We start from the raw sequence: 20885 nt of genomic DNA, 5'->3' as shown, positions 1-20885 counted from the left end.
TAACCTGCGCTCGATGCCAAAATGTCTATCTTGGTGAAGTAAGCACCCATGCAGGCCCCTAGCCACCCTGGTTGCTATTGTATCTAAAACAGCATCAGACCACCTCAGTCATCCTCTGCAAGGCTAAGAATCTAAGGAAACCAGCATTTATGTTCCATTTCCTTTCAGTTTTCCATTTAACTTACAGATCAAAACCAGAATTGATTCTCACAAACTTTCTAGCTACTTTGGTGTGTTCACCTTCATGCTTGGGGTTAACATATAAGACATATAGTGCACATCATCAATGGCCCAACACTCTGGATATAAGCCTGAATTAATCACACCAAATCTTGCCAATCTATCATGAAAAGCATCATGTCCAAAAAGAAGCTGTCAATATGCCGATTGTGAAAATCGGCACATTATGAAAAATACTCACATTATGAAATGAAAAATTCTTCTCACATTATCACATGAAAAATACTTCTCACATTATGAAAAATACCATACGTGTACTGTCCATCGGATGATTCAGTCCACCTGACCTAACATAAGTGGAAACATTGGTTGTCTATTTCTTCAGGATACTGATACCCCACGCGTACTACGAATCTGATTTTCTGCAATCCCTTACGTCTTTTTTATACAGTAGAGAGCATGACGAATTTGAACGTATAATATGCGTGCTTGAACATGCTCTCACAGCAAATATTATATTGGACATTTTAGTACACAAAATTACGAGGAGCACGTACACAGCAAACTCGAACCTGCAAATTGCTCATTTTTGTTCACTTTGTACGTCGGGGGGGGGGGGGGGGGAATATTCATTATATATATATATATTTTTTTTTTTGGCAGTCGTGGTGCTAAAAAGGTTGAGCATCACTGGTTTAGAATATGTATAGAAGTATCTTGCTTCTGTTTTATAATCTCTATGGTGGATAGTAGCGTTATAAGATTGTAAGGTTATGTATGCTGTTACTAATTCAACTGAATTTTTGTTTAAGTGATACTGATTGTTAGTGTTGTTTGTTTACAGTGAATGTTTGTAGATCTTCGTGGCATGACACGATTTAAAATTTTTTTTTTTCTATATAGCAACATTGACATTCAGTTTTACTTTGACATTCTATTGCCAAATATCTAATTAGCGAAGCAGTTTGTTTCTTTAATTGCGAAGATATAATCTGTTGCTGGTTAGACTTTCTTTTTGTGATAAAGCTTTGAAAAGAATGTCACTTATAGTGGGAGATTGCACTGTTCTAAGAACTGAATTGAATGTAAGTTCAGATCCTATCGTAAGTATTTTTGTCATTAATGATATAACGGATTATTGACGTATTATGACAAAAAGTTTTCATTTACCTAAGTCACAGTTATCACAAAACTGTTTGGCTATTTTGTGTTTTAATTGAAATTATTGTAAACTTTATATATTTTACTGCAGTTATGTGTTATTTTTAATTATGACGTAACTTATGTGTTCTTTTCTTTATTAATAATTTTTTTTGTATTATTATATTTAAGTTTGTACAATTTAATTCCTTTCAAATAAATTCTGTAGTGATAACTTACAAGGAAAAATTGAATTTTTGAGATTTAACAAAATCATAAGAGTATGTAATTAAAACTTACCGGTACAAATTAATTACTTCTACTCTATGCTTCAAACTGCTTGATGTACTGTCCATTTAATTACAATGAATAACAGAATCAAAGCAGACCATCTTTTATTGATTCTGGCCCAGTTATTCGTGTTCAAGTATTTTCGCATGTTTCCATGTATATGTTTTATACATCCATAATTTGACCACCAGATTCCATTTCACAATACAGTTTTTTTTTTATGTTGTTCTAAATTAGTATAATTGTATTTACATTACATTGGTGTAGTAGTAGCTGTAACACATCATGACCCTCCTTTCAAATACTATCATTAACTAAGTAACACTCATTTTTCAGTTTACAGCATTTATTAAACAATAAACCTGAGGCTTAAATAAGTTTTCATCCATATTAATTTTAGTTTTATGTAAGTATGTGACATTTCTTCCTTAATGTTTTTTTCAGTTGGGAGCTTTTCAGACCACATATTTGTAGTATGTTGCATTATCAAATAATTACTGAATTGAGTTCAGGCTGACTAACCATAATAATTTCCTTTACCCCAGCTGGCCTTTCACATCATTACCTTATTTGGGACAATTCCTTTTTTTCCTTTGTTATGGGTATTTGTAAACATTCTTTTGAAGAATCTGACCAAGCTTTTTGTGAGCTAGTTGATAACGTTACATACAGTTTTTGTATTAAGTATAATACAGTTACTTCCATACACTTTTTAAGATTTGTAGATGTGTATTACTTTTTTCTCATAAATACAATCCTTCCACCAGAACAGATGATTTTTTTTCCACATGAGCTCTGGTTCTTTAAAGATAATTCTAGTAATCTTTCCACTTTCCTGGAGAGCAAATCAAAGTAGTTGTGCTATAGGAATGTGTTATTCTTTGAAATAAAAATTGTACACTGTTCACCTAATGATATGTTGGTTAAGATTGTACAAACCTGTTACCAATTGTACTTTTCTTTTTATTTTGTTTGTTAACAAAGATGAAGCAGTATTCTAATCATTAAAGACTGCTTCTAATACATATTGCAATTCTTTGTTGATTCTTGTTGTTGTTTTCCTGGTCTGACACTGTATCTTGGGTTGTCCTTTTTCACCTTAAATAAATAGACCTTATTACCTTATAGACCTTATTCACCATAATAAATAGTTATTGTTTAACAGCCTATTCTTTGATAATTTATTAACTCTGGTTACATTTTCCATACTCTGTTCAGAAGTTTATTTCCAATTTTGAATTTAAAAATATGATTTTCCATTGGATTTTAGTATTAGAAATCTTCACTTAAGATTTAACTAGATGTATGAGGGTCATTCAAATATAAACCAGAATTAGATAAAAATTAATCTTAGAAATCACTTGGTGACAAATCTGGACTGTACAATGGATGTTCAGGAGATATCCAATGAATTTTAAGAGTCTGAGCTGCTGTATCTGTCCGTGTGTTATCATGGAGAAAGGGGATGTTATGAATCAGTTACTGGTGTCATTTGTTGCAGTAAGCAGCCCTGACAGCACAACAAATTGTAATTTTAAGTAATTGCCAGCACCCAGTTTAAAAATCATAATTGAAGAATATACGCATGGAAAAAGCCAGTCAATACTGCAAGGTATCAGATAGATTATATCATGGTTAAGCAAAGATTTAGAAATCAACTCGTTGATTGCAAAGGTTACCTTGGAGCAGACATTGATAGCGACCATAATTTAGTGATAATGAAATTAGATAAGGGTTTAAAAACCTGAAGAAAAGGTGTCAGATGAATGATTGGAATTTAGAGAAGCTTGAGGAAGAGGAAGTAAAGAAGATTTTTGAGGAGGACATTGCAAGAGGTCTGAATAAAAAAGATAAGGTAGAAAATGTAGAAGAAAAATAGGAGATCATTAAAAAAGAAATTCTTAAATTAGCTGAAGCGAACGTAGGCGAAACAAAGAGAACTGGTAGAAAACCTTAGATTTCAGTAGATATATCAACGTAGCTGATTGATCAACGTAGAAAATATAAGAATACTAGTGATGAAGAAAGTAAAAGGAACTATCGACAATTAAGAAATACTATAAACAGGAAGTGCAAACTAGCAAAAGAAGAGTGGATTAAAGAAAAGTGTTCAGAAGTGGAAAGAGAAATGAACATTGGTAAAAAATATTGGAAAATTTTTGGTTTCCATAAATCAAAATCTAATAATGTCTTAAACAAAGATGGTGCACCGATTTATAATATGAAAGGCAAAGTCGATATGTGGGAGCGCATTTGAATAATAGCAATGAGAGCCTGTTTATAGGCACAGTCCTGTTTTGATCTCAGATGGCTCCAAAAATAAAATTCAGCTTTCATCTGAATTTTATCTTTGAGTTAGTGAGGGTCAATTTTATCTTGTTTATTAATTTGGTATGTAGTCCAAGGTGTCTTAGAATTTTTATTAGGGATTCTCTGTGGATGCTGTCCTAAGCTTTCTTGAAATCTACAAATGTTATTACCATGTTTGTTTCTCTTCCTGTTGTAATCTATTATTAGCTTGACACTCATGATTTGGTCTGTACAGCTCCTCCAGGGTCTGAAACTTTCCTGGTATTCTCCTTATATTTCCTCTTTCTATTCTCCTTAGGGTTCAGGTGATTTCTTTTCTTTGTTTTACTATATTTTAGAAGGATATTTCTGTTTTTTGGGATTGGTGAAATAGCCATGCTTGATGTCTTCTGCACTGTTACATCATACTTGCTGTTCCACCATTGATGTTTATATGGAATTTTATTGGGGCTAATTCTGCGATTTACTTAAGGTTGTTGACTAGATCTTTGAGATTGTTATTTTTTCTGTTGCCTTTTGGTAATTTTCATTCTTGATTAGTTATGTAGGGTCCATTTTTCTTTTAGTTTTAGGGGCTCGGTTTTCCTGTTTTCTTTGCGGAGTAAGTTTAATTTTAATTTTGATACATAGTGGTCTGAGCCTGCGTCTACTCCTCGGAGGATTTTTACATTGTATTGATTGATCTCCTTGTGGTGATTTGTCCATGAAGATGATTTAGTTACCATTCTCCTTTAGTGTAGTCAGGGTGTTTACAGGTTTTGAGTTTTTGAGGTTTTTTCTTGAAATGTCTGGATTTCAAGATTAGGTTGTGGGTTTTGCAGAGATCAACAAGTCTTTGTTTGTTTTCTTTTGGGTGGGTCATTTTCTGATGATGTCTTGGTACCTTTTATCTCTGCGTAGTTGATTATTGAAATCTCCAATTAATTGTTAAACATTGTTTTTGGGGATGTTATTTATAGTCAGGACATTTTGTCATAGAACATTTTTGTTTCTTTACAGTCTTTTGGAGTCGTTTTTATTATTGGTGGGTGCATGGACCTTTATTATTGTGTAAATTTTATTAGATGCTTTTAAGGTGAGTGTTGAGATTTTTGGGAATTGTGACTTGAATTCTTGTATGGAGTTTATTGTTTTGAGGCTTACTAAAAAGCCTATTCCAAACTGCGGGACATTTTTCATCACTCTTCCCAGATATAACTTTGTAGACCCTATATCCTTGAGATTGCATAGCATCCTGGTCAATGTTTCTTATTTACTGCAGACCTGTGATGAGAATTTTGTATTGGTCCATTAGGCCAGTTATTACTTTTAGTTTACCAATCTAAATTTTGTGTAGAAATATAGGTGATTTGTATATGTATATATATATATATATATATATATATATATAAAACTTGCGTTGTTTTATTTTAAAACTTTGTCATAGGTAATAATTTATTTGCAGTATGTTTTGAATTAGTCATTCATTATTATTGGAATGGCATTGTTTGCCCTACCCTTCCATAATTTTCTTTCTAATGTAACGACCAGTGTAAGATGATACTTGTCAATTTCTGGATGTAATTTCTCCTTCACACAAATTTCACGATTGGGGTAAAAAAGCTGTCATTGTTTATTTTTATTGTCATATTATAGTGTTGACAAGATCACTTCACAATAATACATAAAGAAATGCTGATATGTACTAATACAGGTTGTTCGAAAAAGAATATCAGGGTTTTAAAGCTAATCACTTAACTAGTAATGAATCTCTTTTTTTAATAATAAATGGTAAATAAAATGAAAGAGTACCTCTTTTTTCATACAAGTGAGCATACATACATGTGTGTGTGTGTGTGTGTGTGTATATATATATATAATGTGTGTGTGTGTGTGTGCTAGCGCGCGTGCGCGGGGGGTACCCTTTGCTCAAAATTACCATACAAAATTCAGCATTATACAATGTAAACATAGAATTGTATATGATCTGAATATTAAAAAAATAAAATATGTAAGATGTAAATATTATATGTGATACAACAGATTAAAAACCATGAACAATTATAAAAGGAAAAAAGGTTTGTCTGCCATCAGGTCTTGCTTTTCTACCGGTATCAGTATTTAAGTTTATAAAGTGAGATAAATATTATTTTATCAACAAATAATTTTTTTTTCCTTCTTTTCATTTTTTTAGATAATTCTTTATTAATTGTTATTTTTTTACAAATTTACGTTCTATGTTTCAGTTGAATATCAAAATTTTGAGCAATACTTTACAATAAAAGCACAAATGAAAATTAATAAATCTGAGTTGGTAACAGATCTAAAATATCTTTGCAGTTGAAAATTTAACAGTAATAAAAACAACTCTGACAAAAATTTACAATAAAGAAACAGAAATTTGTAGTCATTTTTAATAAGTATGTAAACTATTTTTATTATTTTATTTGAAATGTGCAGTTTAGTTCCATTATGCAGAATTACATTTTTTTCATTAAAAATACAGTTATGTAATAAGAAGAAGTAAGTTGCCAATATTATATATTTTGTGTAGGATTTCAAAATACCTTTACTTCTAACTTAGTATACGCCTCTAAAGTTAAGGAAAGGAGTTAGTAAACATTCTACTTCATCACAGAAGAAAAGTATTCTATTTAGTCACTTGGAAGCTAAACAGAAATAAGTTGATTAGTAGAAGAACTGCCTCATCAGAATCCATTGTTCTAAAATTATAGACAGGTTCTCAAGATATCACACCAGGCTGAGTTTCATCAGTGGCACTTATATGCATGTCAGTTATTGTTTATTGAAAAATTTGAATTTTTTCATTGCAAAATATACTGTAACTAATTATTAGGAATAGTGAATAAATTTGTACATGATTTCATGTTTTTATGGTTGAAAGAAAGAAGTTTTTTTCATATCTGTGCATTTCTGTTATTTAAAATAATATGTTCTGCTAAGATGCATAATTTTATGTAACAAATTTTATCATAAGAAAGCAGTGATTTTAATCAAGCAACATATTTATAATAATACAAGGGTGAATCAAATATAAACGGTAATTCATTTTTATTAATTTATTGATTATTAATATGCACAATTCATATCTTCATCATTTCTCTACAGTATCCTGCACGATATACACACTTTTGTCAACAATTTAGAAGCTTGAATATTCCTTGTTCATAAAAAGTTTGAACAACTCGTCCTCAATGCATGCACTTCTCAACATCTTCAGTATTTTCAATTCGTTCCCCTCCAAGCGATTCTTTCAAAAGCGCAAGCAAAAAATAGTCAAAGGGGAACAAATCTGGACTGTAGGGAGGGTGGTTGAGGGTTTCTCATTGCATTTTATCAAATTTATCCCTTGTCGAAATCGCAGTGTGCAGCCTGGTGTTGTCTTGGAAAAGGATGACATCTGTGATGGGCATACCCCCGTCTTTTGTTTCGGTAGGCGAGTTTTGTTGACTGTAACTGCTGACATAGTAAGCTGCCTGCCATCACTGTTCATTGATTTTGGAGAAAAACATCCCACGAGTCAAAAAAAATCTTTGCAAGAACTTTTCCAGATGACACAGGTTTTGGCTTTCACTGGGCAGCCCTCATCCTTCACTTCTTCTCCTTACTTGCTATTTTTGATTCTGAAGTGTAATGTTGGACCATTTCTCATCTTGTGTGATGATGTACCTCAAAAAATCATCCCCTTCTTGCCAAAATCGATTCAGAAGTCTCGCAGATCTCCAACCTGATCTGTTTTTGATTTTCAGTCAACAAACTCAAAACCCGTTGAGCACTAATTTTTCTAAAGCCAAGATGATCAGTGATAATGGATTGAGCACTCCCATACCTGATACCCATTTCTTAAATAGTGAACCCGCGGTCACCTTATATAAACTCTTGAACAGGACGGATGTTGTCAGCCGTGAGACTTGACCTTGAGCGCTCATGACTTTCATTTTCTACACTTTCTCATCCATCCTTAAATTGCCTGGCCCATGTATACGCTCAGTTGTGGGACAGTGTAGCGTCCCCAAACTGTACCTTTAAACAAGTTAAAATTTCCACGGGTTTCATACCCTCATTAAAAACTTTATGATTATATGTTATGCAACAGACAACGGAACCTCTTACATACTCATGGCTGTACTGTCGACAAAACAGAGCGGAGGAGCTAACCAAGCTGGTTCCCCCTCTCTAAGACACCAGACATTAACCCCACACTCCGCTGAACAGTTCAGAACTACTTTCTGCATACAATAGCAGAATTACTGTTTAAATTTGATTCACCTTCGTATTATACAAATTACATTATTATAATATTTTTTATTAATTTTTTTTATTATGTTTTTTTTTTTTTTTTTTTGTCTTCAGTCATTTGACTGGTTTGATGCAGCTCTCCAAGATTCCCTATCTAGTGCTAGTCGTTTCATTTCAGTATACCCTCTACATCCTACATCCCCAACAATTTGTTTTACATACTCCAAACGTGGCCTGCCTACACAATTTTTCCCTTCTACCTGTACTTCCAATATTAAAGCGACTATTCCAGGATGCCTTAATATGTGGCCTATAAGTCTGTCTCTTCTTTTAACTATATTTTTCCAAATGCTTCTTTCTTCATCTATTTGCCGCAATACCTCTTCATTTCTCACTTTATCCACCCATCTGATTTTTAACATTCTTCTATAGCACCACATTCCAAAAGCTTCTAATCTTTTCTTCTCAGATACTCCGATTGTCCAAGTTTCACTTCCATATAAAGCGACACTCCAAACATACACTTTCAAAAATCTTTTCCTGACATTTAAATTAATTTTTGATGTAAACAAATTATATTTCTTACTGAAGGCTCGTTTAGCTTGTGCTATTCGGCATTTTATATCGCTCCTGCTTCGTCCATCTTTAGTAATTTTACTTCCCAAATAACAAAATTCTTCTACCTCCATAATCTTTTCTCCTCCTATTTTCACATTCAGCGGTCCATCTTTGTTATTTCTACTACATTTCATTACTTTTGTTTTGTTCTTGTTTATTTTCATGCGATAGTTCTTGCGTAGGACTTCATCTATGCCGTTCATTGTTTCTTCTAAATCCTTTTTACTCTCGGCTAGAATTACTATATCATCAGCAAATCGTAGCATCTTTATCTTTTCACCTTGTACTGTTACTCCGAATCTAAATTGTTCTTTAACATCATTAACTGCTAGTTCCATGTAAAGATTAAAAAGTAACGGAGATAGGGAACATCCTTGTCGGACTCCCTTTCTTATTAGGGCTTCTTTCTTATGTTCTTCAATTGTTATTGTTGCTGTTTGGTTCCTGTACATGTTAGCAATTGTTCTTCTATCTCTGTATTTGAACCCTAATTTTTTTTAAATGCTGAACATTTTATTCCAGTCTACGTTATCGAAAGCCTTTTCTAGGTCTATAAACGCCAAGTATGTTGGTTTGTTTTTCTTTAATCTTCCTTCTACTATTAATCTGAGGCCTAAAATTGCTTCCCTTGTCCCTATACTTTTCCTGAAACCAAATTGGTCTTCTCCTAACACTTCTTCCACTCTCCTCTCAATTCTTCTGTATAAAATTCTAGTTAAGATTTTTGATGCATGACTAGTTAAACTAATTGTTCTGTATTCTTCACATTTATCTGCCCCTGCTTTCTTTGGTATCATAACTATAACACTTTTTTTGAAGTCTGATGGGAATTCCCCATTTTCATAAATATTACACACCAGTTTGTATAATCTATCAATCGCTTCCTCACCTGCACTGCGCAGTAATTCTACAGGTATTCCGTCTATTCCAGGAGCCTTTCTGCCATTTAAATCTTTTAATGCTCTCTTAAATTCAGATCTCAGTATTGTTTCTCCCATTTCATCCTCCTCAACTTCCTCTTCTTCCTCTATAACACCATTTTCTAATTCATTTCCTCCGTATAACTCTTCAATATATTCCACCCATCTATCGACTTTACCTTTCGTATTATATATTGGTGTACCATCTTTGTTTAACACATTATTAGATTTTAATTTATGTACCCCAAAATTTTCCTTAACTTTCCTGTATGCTCCGTCTATTTTACCAATGTTCATTTCTCTTTATTATGTAATACATAATAATTTTTTCTTATGTAATACATTTATTAAAACAGATTTTATTGTATTATATGTCATTTTCTCTTAGGACAGAAACATAAGGGAGCTGCTGGGAAGTCACATACCTGAAGATGAAGTAAAACTTTTAAGCAATGGAAGGTAATGAACTGTTGTGTATCGTATATATCCAAACACACCCCCACACACTATAGAAAAGATGTAAAATAGTGTTTTGTATTAAAAAATGATTCATTTATTTTGACAGTATAACTTTTTGTAGATTTATGGGTTATATCATGAAAAAAACAGTAAAAAAAAAATTTGGAGGCATATTTTCAGACTGAAGATCTAACCAAGGGGTTCCCATTAAATGCTTTATTGTCAGAAATTTATTTACATAATTTTGAAAATATCGTATACAGTAACTTCTTGAGTTACAACCATTGCCACTTATGACGAAAAAATTTCATTAAAAAATGTATCAATTTTTTATAGTTTTTGTCAGATATATATATATATATATATATTTAGAAAATCGTGTCTAAAAATAATTATTTTCTTCACTGTTTATAATGTTTAATAAATATTTGTTAAGTAGGATGAAAACTGGATTATTCAAATAGTTTGTAATAAGTGGCATTGGTGACGCGCTCACTTTCTTCTGAATGGATGTTCAACTTTCTCCTGATTGGTGGTGCTAATGAATTCTAGCATGACTAATTGTTAGTTACAAATCACATTTGCTTATGTAAGGTGGCTAATTGTTTTATGTTTACTTGGTAAATTAGTACTTAGTAAATAAGTGTTTAGTTATAAGTAGTTTACTTGCAGTGTAAATTGTAAATTCTACTTTATTTTGTGATATTGTGATACTTAATTTATGATATTTTAGTCCCAAAATGCCTGGGAAGACCAATGAAATAAAAAGAAAGACAATAGACTTAAGAGATGAAAATAAAATTAATACAGCATGACTGCTGCAAAACAGTGTTAAACTTGTCGTGTAAACATAAATTGTTGCATTCAACTGTTTCAACTATTATAAATGACAAACAATGAATTTGTGAAGTTGTAAAGAGATCAGCATCTGTAAAATTAACCACCATCACAAAAAAGCATAATGGTCCGATACATGAAACGAAAATATGTTTAAAGACTCAGATCGAAGATTTATTACAAAAGAATGTTTCACTAAGTCTCATGACCATTCAAACTAAAGTGTGCATTGTTTCAAAGATTTAAAGAAGAAGGAGGGTGATAACTATGACCAAAATTTTAATGTAAGCTCAGACTGGTTTGAAAGGTTTAAAAAACATGAAAACTTCCATAATGTGAAGATTTGTGGAGAGGCAGCAAGTGCAGATTCGAAAGCTGTCAGAATCTTCAAGGACAATTTTGAAGTGATGCTTGAAAAAGGAAATTATATGTAGAATAAATTTTTAATGTAGATGAAACCACGTTGTATTGGAAAAAATGCCCAAACGGACCTACATTCAAAAAGAAGCTAAATGCATGCCTGGTTTTAAGCATTTAAAGATTGTGCCACCCTTTTGTTGGGTGGAAATGTCACTGGTTATAAATTGAAGTCATTTATGATATGTCATTCCTAAAACCGAAAAGCCTTTAAGGGAATTAGTAAGGACATATTTCCACTACATTTTTGTGTCAGTAAGAAGGTGTGGATGACACAATGCCTTTTTGAAGACTGGTTTAACAACTGCTTTGTTTTAAAATTAAAAAAATATTATGATGAAAAAGAAGAGCTTTTAAAATTATATATAGGGGAGTCCCATCTAAACATAAAAATGGTTTACTTATCCCTAATACCACAATCATACTACAGCCGGTGGATGAAGGGTGTATATTGCTAACTTCAAAGTGCATTATTTAAGAATCACTTGCCTAAGCAATTGCAGGAACTGAGAAAGATCAGACTTTGAGAGAATTTTGGAATAATTGTAACATTTTTTATGCAATGAAGAATACATCAGAAGGATGGTCCAATGTAATAGCGAAATGTATGAATGCCATATGAAACAAACTCTTAACTCTTAAAAAGGTTTAACAACAATATGAACTTTATTAGAGAAGAGGAAATAGAAGAGGTAGTTAATGTTATTGTACAATTTGCTCATAGATTAAATTTGGAAGTTTATAATGAAGATGTAAATCAACTTTTGGTTATCTATATAACATTAAACTAGCCTTGGAAATATAATGTACATACAAACAAAAATATGTTAGAGCAGTTTTCTCAAATTTTTTCATCAACTTTTTCAATCAAATCATCCCTGTCCCCAGCAGTCAGCCACTACATTCTTCATCATGAACTTCATGAGGTCCATTTTGAATTTGCTGCCTGAATATATGATGTAAACAGATGGGACTTGCATTGCTCAATTATTTCAATCGGTAGTCATCTGTTGTTTGTTTATTTCCATCAATTTATAATGAGTGCTACAACTCATGATCCTAATAAGTATGAAGTACAAGGAGTTTTCTAATCTTTGATGGCAAAATTCAATTCTTGCTTTTCTTTTTTTGCCATCAAAAATTAGATAACTTCTTGTATTTCATAATAGGTTCATAAATTGTAGCACTCATTATAAATGGATGGATATAAACAAACAACACTATTGATTGAAATAATTGAGTTGTGCAAGCCCCATCTGTTTACATCACATATACAGGCGGAAAATTCAAACTGTACCTCATTTTAAAAACATTGCCTGTTTTATATATACACACACACACATAAGAGTCATTTAATATGAGGATTTCAGAGCATTTTAATAAATTAAATAGCACACATTTATAAATACACATTAATAGCAGTACATTTCTTTATAGTAAAGCAAAATTAACAATTATTATACAAGTATATTTGTAATTGCATACAATCAGTGGTAATTGTTAAACCATAGAAGTAAAAAAATTGTTGCATTAAAATCATACACCACTTTTTTGAGTGAATTTATTTAAATTATTATTCTAACAAGAAAATGATCTTTTGACCAATTCATATCCTGTCAAATTAGGTTCATTTAATTTTTATTTTCTAGTAACAATGCTATACCATACATACTCAAAAATTTACAACACATCCTCATTGCCATATTTTGATAAAAATTAGAAACACTTTTATTAGCTAAATTGTATAGAAAATCTGGACTAAACAAATTACCATACTGCAAAAGAGACTTCTTGTTCAAAAAATTATTAAGTAATGAAATAGGAATTTCACTGCGTTCAAATAAACACTCTTGCTGGATCCCAATTGAAAGGTGGAACATTATAAATAGAAAATAAGAATCAGTAAGAACTGATACTACACATAGACACCGAAGTGTCCGTATTTGAAGGGTGGCAGCCAACACACTAAAGATGAAGTAACCATATAATTCAGTACCCATGTCAATATCATCATATATATTCCATTTCAATTAATAGCAGAGGTCAACCTTAGGAGCAATCTCTGAATGTAATGAATTTGAGATTGTTACTAGAGTCATTCAGTAATTAAACAGATAAACATTTTTATTGAAGGAAACACTTAATGCAGGCAGTTGAAACTTTTATAAATGTTTGTTGGATCAGAAATATTCTGTTGGATGAACAAACAATATGTTTGTTCATGAACTATGCAAGTTTTTACACATGGGTGGAAAAGTTTAAAAGTGGCTGCAAAAGCGTGACTGAAAAGCACTGCTCCGGGCGTTCGCTAAGTGTCGACCTCGACGTTAAATTCTCATATTGATCCACTTATCCAAGAAGACTGACAACTTACAGTTAATTGCTGAAAAATGTCAAGTAAGTGTGCACAACTCATTCCATCATTCAAAACAAACTGAACTACCATAAACGCAAGGTGGGTTTCCAGAACACTTACCGCTCATCATAAAGCCGAGAGATTTCACATTTGCACTGAATTCAAAAATCATTTGAATAACAAAGGTGACGCATTTTTGGACAGGATTTTAATGTTTGTTGAAACTTGGATACATCATTTTGAGCCGGAGTCCAAGCGTCAAAGCATGCAGTGGAAATAACCTGTATCACCTGACCGTAAGAAATTCAAAACGCAACCATCGGGTGGTAAGATCATGTTAACCATGGGCATTCTTTTGGAATGCCCATGGTCTGATTTTCTGTGATTATTTGGAGGAGCAACGCTTTATCAATAGCCTATACTACTCAGCCATGTGTGAACAAAGTCAAGCCTGCATTAAAGAGGAAATGTCTGGGATGGTAGAGGAAAAGCGTTGCTTGCTTCAAGACAATGCTCAACCTCATATTGCACAACTGACGCTGGAAAATATTGGCAAAATGGGTTGGGAGCTCCTACCTCATCCTTCTTACAGCTCTGACCTTGCCTCTTCAGATTTTTATCTGTTTGGTCCGATGAAAGAAGCTTTGCGTGGCATTAAAGTTCAACGACAACAAAGAGGTAAAGAAAAAACTACAAAACTAACTTTATGGTCAAGGTAAAGAATTCTTCCTGGAGGGTTTAAGAAGACTCGTAAAAAGATGGGGCAAGTGCAGAGAAGTTGGTGGGGATTACATGGGAAAGTAGACAAAAAACTTGTATTTAATAAACCATTTTTGCTGTTCAGCTATTAGTCTGTTTAATTATTGAATGACCCTTATATAAAATAACATGAATTTATAGATATTCAAAATACTCCACCTTCATTTCTTTTACCTAGCAGATTAGAATTTTTTCAAATTGTGTATGCTTTCAGATGGAATTACCAAAGTGATATCTGCCAGTAGAAACAGTAATTGTCTAATTTTCCTGATAAATTATAAATCTGCGGTCATTCTATTGTAAATTAGATCCTTAAAAATCATCATTTAACAGCAAAGCTACATCTGCTTTCATCTAAACTGCACACAGAAACCTTTAAACTAGCCATATTCAACATTTGGCCCACCAAGCTACTCTATGCAGTCCAGTCGCAAAGTTATGAATTTTAAGTTATAAAAAATTGAAATTGACAGGTAGCTCATGGATGAGTAAACAGACATGAGGAGTGTCACTTGGCTGTTTGTATAGAACTTGAGAGGAGACACTTTCTTTTTCAATTCTCTAGTAGCAATAATAAGTGCAGTATTTCTACTTCAAAATTTTATTTGTCTTGCATTTTCCGTGAAGGTGTACCTATTTAGGTGATAAACAATTTATTATTTTATGTTATTAAATTTTGTTGACTATTATTTGAGAAAGAATATATTAAAAAAAAATTTTTTTTAAAACATAATATTTTAAAAAGAAAACTATAATTTAACAATCCACAATAACGTCCAAAAACTAACGAAAAATTTCTTAGCAAAATAGAATATTTCAAGAAAGTTGGGATGAGGAATATTTTGTCGTTTTAAACAAAAAAGATTCCGCAATGTTTGTGATTTATAAGGAGACTATATTTTAAAAAAGTATAATATTAATTGTCATTATAATATGAAACAGATCGTTAAATGACACTTCTCCTTGCAGGTCTGTAATGAGGTGGGAAAAATTAGCTAACTTCAAAAGATTATTGCAAGGACAACAACATTAATGTCATTGACAATCTCACAAGAAGTAGGAGTGACAAGGGCATCATTTAAAATTTGTTACATTCTTGGCAAAACTATGAATCATTTACTGATGCAGAGGTTTTGAAGGAATATTTTATAAATGCTTCCAGCATATTTGATAAATTTAATAATAAAAATCAAATAATATGAGATTAAGAAACTACAACTCTCAGATTCTATCTGTGTTAAATGAATTGAGAAACATATTTCTGATTACATCATATAATATTTCAAAAATTATAAATATTTTAGCTTGGCTGTTGATTCTAGCACCAATATTTCAGCATCACAGTGTTCTGTATTTGTCTGATATTGTACTCAACGAATGTAATTCATAAAAAGGTTTAAAAATTTCTTCCATTGAATAATTATCAAACCAGAGGCAGTGATTTTCCAAAAAAAAAATATTAGTTTATTTCTGGAGAAGAATAATATTGAAATAAAAAAATTGGTTTCCATGTGCACTGAAGAATGCCCTTAAATGGTCGGATCTCAAAAGGGATTTGTTTCCCTGTTAAAAAAGAAATACAATTTAAAAAATCTTTTATCATTTCACTGTTTAATTCACCAGCTGTCATAATGTAGTAAATTATATTCAAGCCAGGGAATTAAACTACAGAAAATTTTTAAATCTTATAAAATAAATTGACAGTAATTATGGCAAAGCACTTTTACGTACTTCTGTGTGATGGCTAAGCAGAGGAAAAGTTCTGAATCAAATTTTTTCTTTACATCATGAGATTATTTTTACAAGAAAACAAAATTGTTTACTGTGAGTATGGCATTAATTGGCAGTGGGTCTCTTAGCATTTCTATACGACATTACAGACAAACTTTGTGATTTAAATCTTGGTGTACAAAGTGAAAATACAATTGTTTCACTAATTGTGGATAAAGTATTCACCTTTGAAGAGAAACTAGATTCCAACCTTAATTAAAGCCAAAGAAGACAGTATTACCATTTATTCAGTTATCTATATTACTACTTCAAGTTATTTATCTGCCATATCGAAGGAATTTAACACAGATTTCATGATTTAAGAAGTATTAAGAATTGTATCTTGTGATAGAAAATCCCTGGCAGTTAGAAACATCAATTCTTACACAACTAGCTACATTTGAATATGATTACGGAAGGCTGTTTAATGAATTCATGAATAGAAATGATATGAATCTAGAGGTTATTTTTTTTAAAAAAAGGAAGGAAAGGAGTATGTTGAATGTTAAAAAATTAGTGCCCGAAAAATCGAAGACTACAAAAATGTGCACAAATATTTCTCACATTCACATCAACATATCTTTGTAAAAAAATCTTGTTCAAAAGAAAATATGTGAAGAACATTTATAGAAACCAGCATACCAATTCATGTTTTATGTAATTTAGAGGAGCGTGTATAAATTATAAACCTGATTTATTTAAAATTGTTGAAAATTTATTTCTTTGTCAAAAATCTCATAAATACTTAAATAAAAAATGTTTGAAATATTTAAATTTTATTCCATTAAATTATAACTACTTTGATTAAAGTTGCTGCGGTTTTAAGTTATCTGACCATTTTGTACATTAAGAAGTTGCAGCCGACATTACGTAACAAACAAATGTAACTGGTCCAAAAGAAAAAAAGGTCGAGTGTAACTGCTCTTAACAGTCATTTCAATATGAAACATGCTGTTGCATGACAATTTTGGAACTTTTATTAATCAAAAAACTTTATTTATGTTATCACAATTGTAAATATGAGTATTATAGTATCATCTTTCTTTTTTCAATTTATTACTTATTTTCTTTTTACCACTTTGAATGTAATATATAAAAAATTGTATATGTTTGAGTTAAATAAGTTTTGCACAAGGAAGGTTTTTTTATTCCTTCTTATTTTATTTCATAACATATTAATGAACTAATTCAGTGAGCATGGATAAATAAAAAAATAACTTATAGTTGATTTTTTTTCTAGATTTACTTGTTTAATATGCACTCACCGACCAATATTTGATACCATTAATATGGTTGTAGTGCATAGGAAAGGAAAAAAACACGTCTTAGGTATGTATATTTGTATAATATTATAAAAACATTCATGCTTAATGCTATTGCATTAGTATACGAGTCCAAATATATGTGAAGAATACGCCATTCTCTAATTTTTCCATTTCTGCAAAATATGAATTTTGAAAGTCAATTAGGTATGCAGTGAACTTTGAAGTACATAATATAAGTTTAGTATTCTTTTTAAACTCAAATCAGTTATTTTGCGTGTATCTTGGTTTTGATTAGTTTAGTAAATTTAATGAGAAGATTGGAAATCAGGAATAAAAACAGTAGCAGTAATGAATTGATGTTTTCTTTTAAAAAATTCAGCAGATTGTTATTTTCTGTTGATATGATTGTTTACTAAAGAACAAAAACTAACTATAATGGTATGTAATGTCAAAATAAAAGTTAAAGTAGTGAAATAAAAGTGTTCTGTTTTTCATTATTTCATTAAGAACTTGTTTAAACCGCAATAGATGTTTTACTTACAGTTGCAGAAAACCATGATGAAGGTTCTAAAATTTCAACAAAACAGTTCCATAAATTATATTGTGTGCATGTTTAGATTACAGGCCTTTATTTTCACACGCATCAAATTTTTGGTCATTTCATTAATTATTTTGATGACAATGGGGATTTTAAAACTGAAATGAATTCCATTTATAGTAATCATATTGAAATGATTTCTTGTTTAAGAGTTGTTCTACAAATATCATTAAATGTGATTGTCCATAAAATTAGAGTAGTGTACAGTATTTATTTGGCAAACTTGAACAAATATTTTTAGAATTTTTGTTTAGATTCTAATTATTACGTGAAAAATTGAGTTTAGTACACTCCATTACTGCTGGAACCGCAGTCCTTAAACATTATAGTCATAATGTCATAGTCATTATATTCAACTATTGTTTGCTGCAGTGAATACCTTGTTTCTAGGAAACGTTGTATCTTAATATTTCATTCAGTAGCCTATAGAAATATTAAGACTATGTTTATCATTAACAATATAACATGCTTTACAATCTAAGAATTAAAACATATTTTAAATGTTTTTTTATGATTAAAAATTACATTTACTGCAGCAGCTAACATAGTTTTCTGTGATTTTCTTTAATTGGGACAAACATTTTTTTATAACTTGTATTTTTATTTTATTTGTTGTTTAATATTATGTTCTTTAAATTAATTTTGTTTTTACTCCTCAGTGAGTCATCCCAATAACCAAATTTCCATTCATATTACAATGTTCCATCTGTAATATCCTTTATGTAAAATAAATGTTTGTAAATAGCTAATAGTAAGCTGTTTGAACCAAAACATAATGAAAAATTAATCAAAGCAGTTTATATGTAAAATGATAATGATATATTTACAAATTATGTAATATGTATATATATATATATATATATATATATATAAATATTAACTTAAATGTAATTTAAGTTTATGTTTATTCTCCTCTCAATTGGATAGAATTAAATATAATCATAAAATATATTTTACTTAAAAATATTACCTTTATTAATATCTTGGGTTAACCAATCAACTATGCAAACGTATAAATTTAATACACTGTTTCACTTAGAACTCTCTGACATACTCTGTCACTTGAAGAAGCTTAGAGAATTCTAAATGAAACGTAATGTATTTAATTTATAGGTTTGTATAGTTGATTGGGTAACCTAAGAGATTAATTATATATGTATATATATATATATATATATATTAAAAATTTTGCAATAGCTATATCTCTAATGCAATATGTGAAGCCTGTTCAAAAAGTTTATTTTCTATTTTTTTCTTGAATGTATTTTAACATGAGCAATAAAATGTAGTAGAACACGTGATTGCATATCCATATTTTTGTAGCCTCACAGAATGCATTGTTGTCAAGCAGATTATGAATATTAGTATAACAGATGGGATATTTTTAATTAATTATTAATGATAACAAGGTTTTTACTTATAATGTATTAAAATTGTGAACAAATATCCTAACAGTTCTTAGTAATATTTTTGCCTCAAATTATAACCTGTTTAATATTTGTTTATGAACATTTCACAAAGTATTTCTTACTCTTAGTTATGATCAATTTATCTACAAATTAAACAATCTCCAGTCCTTATATAGTAATGAAAAATCTAATTTTTCTTTAAAAAAAAATTCTTTCAAATGACTGCTACAAGGGTAGTTCATAAAGTAACCTCAATTTGGCTGTAAATAAAAAATCTGCATATATAAAAATATTTTATTATTTACAATTTAAAACTACAGCTTTTAACTATTTTTCAACATAGTTGCCATTTAAATTCGAGCATTTTTCATACTGTTTCACTAATTTATTTAAAATACTCATAAAATTCAGCCACCTGGGTTCCTAGCCAACCTTTCATGGCATTTTGAACTTCATCATCGTCATCAAAGTGCTGCAATGCAAGCCATTTCTTCATGTGAGTGAAGAGATGAAAATCACTTGTCACAAAGTCCAGGCTGTAACAAAAATGACCCATTGGAAATTGAATTTCTTTAGTTCTTCAAGCACTATGAGGACAAGCGTTGTCATGTAAAAAAACAGCACTGGATGACAGCATACTGCAACATTTGTTCTGAATGACTCACCTAAGTTTCTTCAGAGTTTCACATTAGACTGCTGAAGTAATTGTAATCCGAAGTTCCATGAAATCGACTATATCTTCCTTGGCATCCCAAAAAACCGTGGCCATAACCTTTCTCACTGACAACGTTTGATGGGCTTTCTTTGGCTTGTTTGGAGAACTGGTATGGCCCAAGGCCATCTACTGTTGTGTTAACTGTTTGTTGCTCACCAACAACGTAAGCCACCCCAGTCACAATTCTCTTCAAAAAATTTTCTCCTTTTATGTCGTAATGTGAAAGGAAGTCTAAGGCAGAGCCCATTAGTTTGGTTTGGTGGTTTCTGTGGACGTTTTTGGAACCCACTGCAACGAACTTATGGTAGCCTAATTTATCGGTATCACTCTCATATAAAACCATATGAGAATTTTGCGGAAATTGTTCAGAAAGTTCAGAGTTGGTTAAGCTTTGATTTTCACACTTTTTTTCAATTTCACTGACAAGATCATCACCTACAACAAAAGGCCTTCTCTTCTTCATAGATGTTTGTCCTTTCATTTTTTAAAAGTCAGACCCATTGTTGCATTACACAGTCACTGATAACATTTTGGCTATACACAGTACACAACTGATGATAGATGTCTAGTGCCAAAACATTTTGTGCCCAAAAAAATCTTAC

General features: G+C 31.0%; 1 protein-coding gene across 2 annotated transcripts in view; it reads left to right on the top strand.

Moving 5' to 3' along the window:
- Positions 1-912: 912 nt before the first annotated feature.
- Positions 913-20885, top strand: part of LOC142330361 (sodium channel modifier 1-like) — a 33578-nt gene continuing 13605 nt past the window's right edge. The window contains exons 1-3 of one of the 2 annotated variants that reach the window (XM_075375590.1): positions 913-1265; positions 10087-10157; positions 17537-17625. In XM_075375590.1, the coding sequence (XP_075231705.1) occupies positions 1218-1265; positions 10087-10157; positions 17537-17625 (208 nt within the window). In that variant the 5' untranslated portion in view covers positions 913-1217. Of the gene's footprint in view, positions 1266-6353; positions 6692-10086; positions 10158-17536; positions 17626-20885 lie in introns of those variants that run through there. The other variant, XM_075375596.1, reaches the window with a different exon arrangement.

The sequence above is a fragment of the Lycorma delicatula genome, chromosome 1, assembly GCF_047948215.1.
Source record: "Lycorma delicatula isolate Av1 chromosome 1, ASM4794821v1, whole genome shotgun sequence".
Lineage (NCBI taxonomy): Eukaryota > Metazoa > Arthropoda > Insecta > Hemiptera > Fulgoridae > Lycorma > Lycorma delicatula.
This window is presented reverse-complemented; position numbering and strand designations above follow the sequence as displayed.